The sequence below is a fragment of the Choristoneura fumiferana genome, chromosome 29 (assembly GCF_025370935.1).
Source record: "Choristoneura fumiferana chromosome 29, NRCan_CFum_1, whole genome shotgun sequence".
In the NCBI taxonomy this organism is placed as follows: Eukaryota; Metazoa; Arthropoda; class Insecta; order Lepidoptera; family Tortricidae; genus Choristoneura; species Choristoneura fumiferana.
The window spans coordinates 12,079,442-12,091,841 of NC_133500.1; the positions used below are offsets into that span (position 1 = coordinate 12,079,442).

At 39.5% G+C, this 12,400-nt stretch overlaps 2 protein-coding genes across 2 annotated transcripts; both read right to left on the reverse strand.

Moving 5' to 3' along the window:
- Positions 1-7,789: 7,789 nt before the first annotated feature.
- Positions 7,790-9,931, reverse strand: LOC141444130 (23 kDa integral membrane protein-like). Its single transcript, XM_074109562.1, has one exon. It carries the CDS (start codon positions 9,929-9,931, stop codon positions 9,167-9,169), a length of 765 nt encoding a protein of 254 aa, XP_073965663.1. The 3' UTR covers positions 7,790-9,166.
- A 1,055-nt stretch (positions 9,932-10,986) lies between these two features.
- LOC141444129 (uncharacterized) lies at positions 10,987-11,994 on the reverse strand. Its single transcript, XM_074109561.1, has one exon. The coding sequence runs from the start codon at positions 11,767-11,769 to the stop codon at positions 10,987-10,989; it is 783 nt and encodes a 260-aa protein (XP_073965662.1). The 5' UTR covers positions 11,770-11,994.
- Between the last annotated feature and the right edge of the window lie 406 nt (positions 11,995-12,400).

Consider the following 12,400-nt stretch of genomic DNA (forward strand, 5'->3'; position numbering starts at 1 on the left):
ATGCCCATCAAAATCAAGAATAGACATTTTTTATCCCGAAAAATTGCTTAGTTCCCGCGGGAAACCTAGCGATAAATGTATTCTTCGCAGATGGAGCGCGGGCAACAATTAGTGTTAGATTTTTGCTTATTTTTATTGGGATTAAGGGGCTGTTTCACCATCCATTGATTAGTCTTAACTGACGGTTAAATGTGATGCCGTCTCCGTCTATTCGAACAAAACAAACAGAGACGGCATCACATTTAACCGTCAGTTAACACTAATTAATGGATGGTGAAACAGCCCCTTGATAAAAAAATATAGAGGGAGTCTCTGACCATGGGGATTTAAGTCCAAGGTTCGATTCTACTCGCTTAACTGAGCTACTTTTGTTCTGCAACTTTTTAAAAATATGAGCACTGTTATTTTAATTTTTTCCATACAAAATAAATATAATTTTAAATGCATGCGATGCAATACAACATTGACTACTCATTGATAAATGTTTATATCTAAGAGATGTCAAATAAATGACATAAATTATTTAAAGGACCCCTGCTTTGAAAATTTGTACTAAAACCAAATGATAAAAAAGTGCATCGGACAAAATATATATACTTCTTCAATGTTCGTTTTTTCGCCTGCCGTAGAAACAGAGTATAATTTAACGATTAAACTTTGAGCATCAATAAATTATCTAAATTCAAGTTATTTGAAAACGTTACAAAACAAAAGTAGCTTATAATATAATTCAAGGTTCGATTCTACTAACATAACACAACTATATTATAGTTATGTTAGTAGAATCGAACCTTGAATTTAAAGCCTCATGCTCAGAGACACGCTGTATTATTCGTATTTTTAATGGGTTTGGCAAGCGAAGTCATAGGTAAAAGCTATTTCATTTATAAATTAGAAACTTCATTTTCTACCGAACAATGGGAAAAACCAACATACACACGTTTAGGCAAAAAGCACGTACAGGCAGATAACACACACCCATTGTACAGTCAACTATTCAAGCGTGACCTGTGAAGTACCTTGTCACAATAAACAAATATAACTGCTTCGTCGCAGGTAGAAGGTAGTTTATAGTGACAAGGTCCTGCAAGTACGATGACAAATGGACGTGTATAAGTACGTATATATATGTGCAAGCCAGACAATGCTAGGCGTTGCCCTATGGCCAATTTGAGTACTTAGGTGACACAAATTGCTACATAAGTACATCTTGTGTGTATGTACGAGAAATGCTTGGAGTTACGGTGCTTAACGATGGGCTATACAATTCTTTGATAATATAATTTTAGTTGCAATAACACTTATTTCATATAATTGTTGAATCGTTTAACAACAAATAATGTATTTACAAATGATATAATTATCGTTTTATAACTTTTAATATATAACATACCTACATTTAATATAATATTCTTTAAATACCATAATGCATATTTCTACGAATTTCTACCAAAAAAATAGGTTAGGTTAGGCTCTAGCCTAACACAGTACAGTAGTTACAGTTCTAACTGTATACAATATGATGGTTTTATCAAATAATAGTTATATCAAATGATAATGTTTTTTTTAACCCCGACGCAAAATGGGTTACAAGTTTGACCGCTATGTGTGTCTGTGTGGGTGAACCGTTTTGAATGCGGTTTTTTTTATTTGAAAGCAGATTTTCTAGCGATGATTCTTAGACATGTTTCATCAGAATCGGTTCAGCCGTTTTGGAGATATTGAACTTTGAAGTGACAAAGTCCGGGGTTTTCCAACTATTTGTTGGTAAGGTTATTTTTGAACGTATTTTACTCTTATCTCTAACGTCTGATTAGGTTAAAGTATTCAACAAGTTTAGTGCTCACTCGACCTTAGCAGCTGTCCTACTTAACGTCGGTTACCCTAAGCTTAAACAACGTATTGTTCGTCACGCATGGGTCAACGCCCGTGTGGGTGCATAGGTTAATTCCCGGGCGTGGTCGTGGGTTCGTTCCCGACACATGGATATTATATTAATGATATAAAATCATCATGCCATCAGCAACCGGCCTCCTCTTCGAATAAGAGAGCTTGGACCGTAGTTCCCACGCGGGGCCAGTGCGGATCGGGAACTTCACACGCACCATTGAATTGCTTCACAAATGTGTGCAGGTTTCCTCACGATGTTTTCCTTCACCATAAAGCTCGTGGGAAATTTCGAATTTAATTTCGCAAAACTCAAAATGCGTGCCCGGGTTAAATGTTAAATGATTTAAAATGTGATTATTATAAAAGTGTTATAAATACATACTTAATTTCGTTCCTAATACCGGGATGTCCCAAAGATTCCCGTGAGATTTCCCAATAATTATGTCTGGAATTTATTTAACGATGCGTAAAAAACCCCGCGCCATATTTCATGTAATAAACGTAATTATGTACCTATCTATTCCTAAAGGTTGTAATTTAACACGCTAAGGTCACATTAGAAAATTTTATAATACATTATCGTTAAATTTTCCTATCTTTATATTTTTGCGATCTTTCTCAATTTTTTTCCATAAGAATCTTCTACAAAGTATTAGACTAAGTATTTTTTGTATCGCTTACTATTTCTGGTGTAGGTACAATAAAGAATCATTGTATTGTATGGTATTGTACTATACTTTTAAACATAAAATAACCTAACCAACAAAAACCTGCAAAACCCCCGACTTTGTCACTTCAAAGTTCAATATCTCAAAAACGGCTAAACCGATTTTGATGAAACATGTTAAAAAACCATTGCTAGAAAACCTGCTTTCAAATAAAAAAACCGCATTCAAATCGGTCCACCCGTTTAAGAGCTACGGTGCGCAGACAGACAGACAGACACATAGCGGTCAAATTTATAACACCCCTCTTTTTGCGTCGAGGGTTAAAAAATGAATGAAATTGATTAAGTCTTTCCCAAGTTAGCGTGACCAAGAAGATTCATTTTTATCTAATATAGACACGATTAAACTCTATAAAAACAGTAACTAAGTTCAAACACTTCCATCTTTCGGTCTTAACAAGTAGCCACTAACAGCCCAAAAGATTTCTTCACCGCATTAAGCAAAAACTCAAGCATATCACAATAATTTAAATTGTCAACACAGAATGAGGCCAAGAGGCCCTATTATTGTCAGTTCGCGTTAGCATCTTCCTTTGCCCTTAACTTTTTATCGTCAACATAACCTTACAGTAACCTTGTCTTTTTGTCCGTCTTACGCTGAACCATTGTGAGTTAATAGCGCGTAACATGCATAGCGGAATGATCGACAATAACGTTTTTGTGCTAGCGAATATTTTCAGCCGGCAAGTAGCGGTGCACAGCTGAGTTCTCATCATCATCAGCTGGAAGACGTCCACTGCTGAACAAAGGCCCTCGACTCGCCACTTGCATCCACCGGTTTCGCGGCTCTCACGATGTCGTCAGTCCACCTGGTGGGAGGCCTGCCAATGCTTCATCTTCCGGTTCGTGCTCGCCACTTTAGGACTTTTCTTCCCCAACGGTTATCTGTTCTTCGAGCGATGTGGCCCGCCAATTGCCACTTTTAGTCCTTCGACGAATTTCCGTATTCCGGATTATATCGCGCAAAGAAAGAAAAAAAGAAGAGTTCTGCATAGAAAGAAAGAAAATACAATTATTCTTAACATTGACTTACAGTACAGACAATTACAAAAACGACAGACAGATGAGGAAAACAGTGTGACGAAACGGACCCACCTCAGCATAATGCCGGCTCAAGAGCTGGCGCTGGTCGTCCGGTGGCACCATGAGGCCGTCATTGCACGCTGCACGTGTGAACGGACCGTGTCTTATTGTGAACGCGACCATTATGATCAGCGCTACCAACGCAAGGGCTATAAGTATATTTAATCATATATTAGTATAAAGACAGACAGCTGGTGAAATTGGAGGTACTCGTACCTAAGTACATGAAAGTATTTTAGCGTAGACTTCGTTCACAATCCTATTTTGGCACCATCTTAAATCGTCCCCAATGCCATGTCGTCAACATACAATTCCATTCAGCGTCTTTTTAACTCGTCCAGAAGTCTTATTGTCTATCACGATCGTTTTCATTACTTCTTTCTGTCACACGGCACAAGACGAGGGTAGACACAGATTTGAATGCGATGGCGAACGTTAGCGCGTTAGACAATACGGCTACAGATTTTTATATCGTCAATATCCCATTTTGTCTACATTCCCGTATGGTCAACAGCGCTACATTGTCGACATTTCTGTATGGTTCACAGTGCTTACTCCCCCACATTCCTTTATCGACCATAGTGCTATGTATTAGGTCCACATATTTATGAGATATGTCTTACAAATTTTCAATTTGAAACATTTAAACAGCAAAACGGTGTTTCGGTTGGCAGCGGCTACCATAACAAACAAGGACATCCACCAACGAGATGGACGGATGACCTGGTTAAAGTCGCGGGTTCACGGTGGATGCAGGCCGCTGCCAACCGAAGCAACTGGAGGTCTGTGGGGGAGGCCTATGTCCAACAGTGGACGTCCTACGGCTGAGATGATGATGATGACGAAACAGCAAAATACCCGACCTTAATCGTCCGTTTGAAAGAGAGGTAAGTTAAACCACCTAGGTTACCACAACTACATTTCAGTTATTTCTTGTATTACGAACCAAAATAAAATAATACTTACCACATAATTACGCATAACCGTTTACTAGTAATTCATTGTTTTGCTAAAAAAAACACGTGCTTTATATTTCCGGGCGAGTAATTACATATTTTCACGCTCGTTCACCAGTTATTAAATAACCTACGAGATCGGATTTCTAAGAAACAGCGAACCGCGAAAGTGTGTGAGTCACTGTGAGGCAAGTAAACCTCTACTTCTAGTGGATTTTATGTTGATGACTTGCCTGAGTCACAGAATAACTAATAGTACTCCTGAGTGTAAATTGCATTTATAGTGATTTTAAAAAATATATATCTGTCTCTTTCTGTCGCTTTTTGTAAATGGTGTCACTTGCAAGCGAGTCAATCGACTATTTAGGGGCTGTTTCACCACCCATTGACTAATTTTATTTGACTGATATGTGATGCCGTCTCCAGTCTATTCGAACAAAATAAACAGAGACGGCATCACATTTACCCGTCAGATAAATTTAATCAACGGATGTTGAAGCAGGGGGTTAGTGTACGTATATTATTTTATCCTGTAAGTTAGGAGACACTATGTTATTTTTTTTGTCATTTATACTATTACAGCACACTTAGGGCTCTTACACAATACGACGCCGTATCGTGGGAAACTGCAATGCGAATTTCTGCGATACGATTTCGTGCGGCAAAGCGTTGGTTTGGGTGACTATACCTCATATAATATTATATCAAATGAAGTCAATGAAGTGAATCAAGAAGTTTTTGCGATGCGTCCTGCGAGCTCGCAGATTTTTGCAATGCAATGCGAATTCGCAGTTTTGTGGGGGGCCTTAGATGAGCTATGACGAATTGCCTTAACACTGTCATAACTCTAACTTTTATAGGATTTGTACTTGTAACGAAACGGTTTTAAAACGAATAATTGTTGGAGTAGACACATTAACTTATATATTAATATACCTCGTTGAGTTTCTTGCCGGATTCTTTTCAACAGAGGTTTTTCCGAACCGGTGGCAGATTTTTTTTTGACATTCATAAGTGCTTGTTTTGGCCTAAATTGAATAAAGATATTTTGACTGACTTTGATTAAGAAGAATTCTATCAAACCATATTATGTTTAATGTTGTTTAATGTTTATTTGGGCAAAAAACGGTACAATATAGAAAAAAAAAACTTAAAAAAATAAGACTTAAACGAAACATAGACCAGCAAATATGCCACTATTAAATTATACAGTAGAGTAACACGTACAAAGAATATAAATGACCTATTAAACAATACTTTAGATGAACAAAACGAACAAAACGAAACTAATGTCTTAACAGGGCCTTTAAGAGAAAGGTTGAATATATCTAATCCCGAAAATGAATTATTGTAGGTTTTACAAGCTCTACGTATGAATGCATTGGAAGCATATCTTCTACGAGTAAACGGGACATGAAACAGCTTTATGAGTCACGTATTAGGACGAGGTACTCTAAGACATATATTATGTAACAGATTATGGGGAGTCAGTTCTATTCGAAAGAATATTATGCAAAAGAATTTGGTGGGAATTATTAATTTTCAATCAATTTTTATGGAATAATCGAGAAAAACTAACAAAAAAGCAACGTTGCCACCTCAGCCAGGTATAAACGCTCTTAAACTTCGTAGTCAGGCTTTCGAACCATTGGGCTCCAGTCGTCAACTATAAACAATTAGACCCTGTCCGTACTACGAATTTTCACCGCGCGGTTTTTTCTCGAAATTCTGTAACACATTGAATCTTATACGAGTATCCGCACTGGCGGTAAAAAAATCGCAAAGAAATTGTATGTAAAGCACGGAATATAATTCGCGCGGATAAATATCGCACGGTGAAGATTCGCAGTGCGGACATGGCCTTACTTTGCTCACCCCTGAGCTTATCATAGCTGCTGCTACTTCTATGCAACAAATGTCATGTCCTCCACACACACTGTGCGTTTTTCCAGAAATTTCCTGCCTCGCACAGCAAAACTCTGGAATGAACTATCGCCTGCGGTATTCCCGGACCGATATGACCTTCAAGTTTTCAAGAAAAGAGCGTACTCCTACCTTAAAGGCCGGCAACGCACTTGTGACTCTTCTGGTGTTGCAGGTGTCCATGGGTGACGGTAATCGCTTACCATCAGGCGATCCGCCTGCTCGTTTGCCCCTATACCATAAAAAAATATAAAAAAAAACACAAATCGCACTGTCACTATCACCATACTACTTACACTAGACAGACGCGTTCCGAGCTCACCCAGTGTTGATCCTCAGAGCAACAACCTTTCACCATCTTTGTTAGATACTCATCATCAGCCGGAAGACGTCCACTGCTGAACAAAGACCTTCCCCTTAGAACGCCACAATGAACGACAACTCGCCACTCGCATCCAGCGGCCCGCAACCCTCACGATATCAGTCCTAGTGGGAGGCCTGCTGCTTCGTCTTCCGGCTCGTGGTCACTCGAGACCTTTTCTCCCCCAACAGAGATAAGATGTTAGATGTTGGCTGTTGCGGGACCCTAAAAACGCTGTCAGCTTTAGAGCGCCGTCGTGCCCGATTCTTTACGCTTAGCCATGGACGACCTCACTTGCTACTCAGCGCTGAGATTGAGGTCAAACTGGTACTTAATTAAAAAGCGGCGCACGATTTCTTGCGGGCCTTTTGTCTGACTCAATATTGTTATGTATCTTACTATGAATAACTTAACATATGAGCCATCGAGGAAAAGAAATACGTTGCAAAGGTATAAACCAAGCAATGGTAATAAATAAGTTTTTGTTAAAACCCGAAGGTTGGTAAACTATCATCATCCGTGTCATATCAGTATCGTAATGTTTATACGGAACCCTCGGTGCGCGAGTGCTATTTACAGTATTTGTGACGAAACGTATGAAAGTTTGCAGCATCTACAGAATCATGCTTTACTCATAAAGTAAAGTTAAGTTTTAAATGATCTCTTAGGAAGAGAATTTAGTATTTACTTTATACTGTTAGACTATGCAGGATATGACTATCTGAAAATGTGTATGTATGTCTGTATAGACGCTGCGTCACGAAGTAATTAAATCTAACAGCATTTGTTCTTCAATCGGGTTTTTTTTATCAGTATATTCGTTTAGAGTCAACAATTAAAACAAGGTAATTAGTATGATGTCATTTATTTCGGGTTTCCTAACATTTGACAACTTTTAGGTAACTTAAAGACTAGTCTCGCCCTCCGGGTATGTTTTCCAAAAATCCGACTTTACTATAAACTTTGTTTTTGTTTTGCGACGGCTTTTTAAAAAACATAACCTCTGTATAAAAATCTAATAATTATATACATCATTATTGTGATTTCATAAAGTTCACTTAAAAACTAAATCTAAAATAGTATGGTGAATAGTTTTTGCATGCAAAAAATATCTCTTCTATTATAATTATAACATGTTCTGATATATATTTGTACCTATATATTTCTTTGGCATGCGATTTACAGAAAATATATCAAATCTATACGTGGTGGTATAAAGATTAAACCTACTTTTCATTGTGAGCAGATAAAACTTATAATACGGTCCAAAAGTAAACAAAAATACAAAAGCTACGACAAAGGGACGGAAAATACAGTTCAAGATACATATCTAAAATAAGTATAAAATGATTGTATAACTATCTATTGCGTATAATATTGCGCAAGCGCAACGTTCCAATTTTAAAAGTAAGGTGCGTCTATTGGCACTTTGACATTTACATCGTCCGTCCGCGTTGCGAAACGTACCCAATAAATTAACACTCACTAACTTCAGTTGCGTAAATATTAGCATATCCTGACGGCCACGGAACCAACACACTCAACAACCACTCGCTCTCAGCCATGGCCTCAGCAAAATCTAAACACACTAATAAGCTGACAATACGAGTACTCTATATGAGGTCAAACATTTTCTCATAGGCGGCCTTCTACCACATTCCGCAGGTACATCGACAGCTTTGAAAACCCGTCGTCCATGGCTGTCCGCTTTCGCACCGAGTTAGAACGCTCGATTGCGAAATGAGCAATGGACGGGGTACATATGCGAATAGCTTTATAATTCGTCACGTGCCCGTCACTCGGTGGGGTCCGAGGTCGCCTTAGAACTTAGAACGATTGCCTGAGTCAACAGGTACCCGGCGATAAATGAATCATTGAGTTAAGGAGGATACCACTGATTAAGCCCACTCAAGACACAGTCTTGAAACAAACTCTGACCTAAGGCGTGGCTGAGAATCCATTATGGCAAATTAAACCTTAACCATAAGTTACATTAATAAATACACACGATGGAATGCGGAGATCTTACAATTAAAATATAATTACATTGTGAATTGAATACAAAGTTGCCTGGTTTTCCTTGCGCAAGGAGACATGGAACTTTGATTATAGCTGCGATTTATCGCGGGCAAATTTAAATCAGCCTTCGGATTCGTATCGGATCGAGTAAACAAACTAAGCTTTCGGCGGTACGGTAATACTGGCTAAACCAACATTCGTAAACAACTAACACTCCGTCTCACCCTCTTTCTTCTCAGGTATGTAGTGCTCCACCTCTCTGAAGTAATGGAACAGTCTCCACGCGATGATAACACCCACGATCTCGACCAGAGCCACCAGCAAGGACACGGCAGCCACTGAGGAACTGATGATCTTCGTGTAAGCTGAAGCCACTTTAGCACATCCTAATCTCTCATTCGCCTCCTTATCTGTGAAGTCACACACTGTGATATTCTTGCTGTCGGCACAGCAGGAGAGAGGCAGGTCGTTCCTCCAACTCCTGTAGTCTCGCGCATCATTGGCTCCGCAGCACTTCAGTTTGCGCTCGATCCAGCTGTACTGTTTCTCGTAATCTCGATTGTTTTGCGTGTTGTAATAACCGTCGTACACTGTGTCCTTAATAAACCGGTCGGTGTCTTCACCATCCACATACACGAACACAAAAACAGCTGATAGGATTTGAAACAGGATCAAGAATGAGAGGAATCCGCCGTATATTCCCAGCATGCCGCGGCTTTCCCGGTTGGTTCCGCACCAACCGCAGAAAGCGACCAGCATTATCATGATGCCAAGGATGATGAAGAGCCATGGTGCGACTTGAGGCCAGTATACTCTGTAGTCCAACAAGTAGTGGTTCGTGTTGCGAAGGCGAACAAACTCCATGAGTTGCACGAAGAACCATATCCCGGTAGCAGCGGTGACGAGGCCGAACACCGCGTAAATGACGTTGACGACGTAAAGCACATTCTTCATAAAGTCTTCTTTGGCCATGGCGACCGACGCGCGTGATCGTTGTCGACGAAATGAGGCGGCCGCCGCTGCGCCACCACTTTTATAAACGCGCGAAGGCCGGAGAGTGAACAGATCTCAGTGACACACATCGCGCCCGAAGCTCGATGATGCGATGCGATAGCTCGTTTCAAATGTTGCGTCACGATCATGTTTACAATTTTTTAAATGTTTTAGCATACTTAAGTAGGGCCAAGTTAAAAATCACATTAAACGTCTGTCAGTCTTAGATCATAGCGAGGTTATTGTCATTTTCACATCATACCGCGTAAACTATTCGTCATTTGCTAATGTCTTTCGGAACTCGAAACAAAAGATCGGTTTTCTTTTTCTTTCTCATTTGAATCTTCGGAACACGAAGAAACCCGACGAGTGCCGAGCAACATTAACATTTTACTTATACGTATATGTTTACGTTACGTACATATTTTCCAACTGAATAAATATTAAGCCATTTTACAAGCTCTCTTGTTCTGGGAGGAGGCCTGTGCCCAGCAGTGGGACGTATATAGGCTGGGATGGAATTTTACAATTCAAACTTTGAGAAATATTAATAATAATTTTGTGGCCTTCGTAAAAAGATTACGTTGTTGACTTGTAACGTAGTGTCTAATGTGATCTATTAAATTACCCTACTTTAGTATCATAGATCTTTATCTACTTCCTAAGGGGTCATCCAATAAGTACGTCACACATTAAGGGGGGGGAGGGGTCAAGCGGTTTGTGATACAGGAACAAAATAATTGCAAATTTCATAGCAATTCGTGTGGCAAGGGGTTGGGGTTCTAAAAGGGTCAAAACTATGATATATTTGACGTACTTGACGTACTTTATGGATGGCCCCTAATGTTAAATGCAATTAACTACACTAATGAATGAAATAAATAGTTTAGCAATGAGCAATACTAAATCTATGTCACAATGGTTTGAGAAGTCTTACGACACGCTGTTACGTCGCGTGCGCATATTTATTCTACAAGTTATTTACTCTCGCTTTCGTGAGAACAAAATTAAACCTTACTTAATGTTAGAGTCTCTTACAGTAGCACCTTTTTGCTCTCCAATTCGTGTGACATGTTGATGACTTGTGGCCTCCTTTTATTAATTGACTTAGAAGTCGTGTACGCCGCTATTAAGGTGATTATTCCAATTAAGGAGGTGAAGATGGACACGCCAGACAACACTTTGATTCCGATGCGAGCGTACTGCGCGGCGACTTCGGAGCATCCATGCCTCTCATTGGCCAACTTGTTAGTAAACTGGCAGTCAATAGGATAGTTATCCAGGAAACCGTAACGGATGACGTCGCAGCAGGACTGGGGGAACTCCATGCGCCAATTCACATAGTCTCTCGGGCTGTCTGCACCGCAGCAATGCAGCCTCCTCTCGAAGTTTCCGAACGACATTTCCACTTCCGGGTGTTCTTTCATTTGGAAATACGCATCCCAAATAGTATCCCGTATGAAGTTATCAGTTTTAACTCCGTCCGCGCAAACGAGCGCCACTATTGATATAGCGAACAGTAGGAGCGAGGCTATCGCTACAAATACGCCGTAAGTTGTCACCATGGTCTTACTTGGTTTCTTGGCACTTTTGAATCCACAGCACGATGTACATATCACGAATAGTCCACACACAAAGAACATCCACGGCACGGCTTGGGGCCAATACACATTGTAATCCAGGAGGTAGTGATTACTGTTGCGGAGGCTCACAAACATGTTGACGTAGACGAAGAATCCGATGGAGCCTCCAGCGATGATGAGGCCAAAGATCGTGAAAACGATATTAAGTACGTGCAAACCGACATTTTGAGCCATGTTTTATGTCGCGGAGCGAGCGGCGCGAGCGGCGGTTACGAAGGCTTACAATTGAATGGCGTGCTCGCGCGCTTAACTGATCTTATAGGCCTTGTTATTGATCAAGGTCGGAAGGATTCTTCGCAGCGATGACTCATTTATCAATTTATCCTGAGGTGCGAATTACTCATCAGTATTTTGGAGCTAGCACTTCCCTAGAAACGCTTTATAGGGCTATCAAAGAATATGTGATTTATCTATAAATAAGAATAAGTACAGTTGGGCACGTATTTTTGTAATGACTGATGGCATTAATGCGTAGCTTAATGAATATAACCGCAATATGTGTTAAATAATTGGTTCTGTAATAAATTTACCGCAAATGCATTTTTTAATAAAAAAACAAAGGTTTTGTTTAACGGTATGTACCTGTGGCTTGTTGGTTATTTTTTTGTCTAATAGGCTTTTCAATTTAACTTCATAAAAAGCATATTACATTTTGAGCCTGGCAGAGACTTCTACTGATTAGCAAAAAACACACAGAAGAGACACTTATTTAGATTTTTTTTTGTAGTTAAAAGCGCATTTAAAATATTTTTTAAATAAATCTACAGACTTTAGATATGATTATTTTTCTTTTTCTAGATAATTT

What these genes read in the sequence shown, in the direction of transcription:
- LOC141444130 (XM_074109562.1), bottom strand. Translation starts at nt 9,931, where the DNA reads ATGGCCAAAGAAGACTTTATGAAGAATGTGCTTTACGTCGTCAACGTC.
- LOC141444129 (XM_074109561.1), bottom strand. Translation starts at nt 11,769, where the DNA reads ATGGCTCAAAATGTCGGTTTGCACGTACTTAATATCGTTTTCACGATC.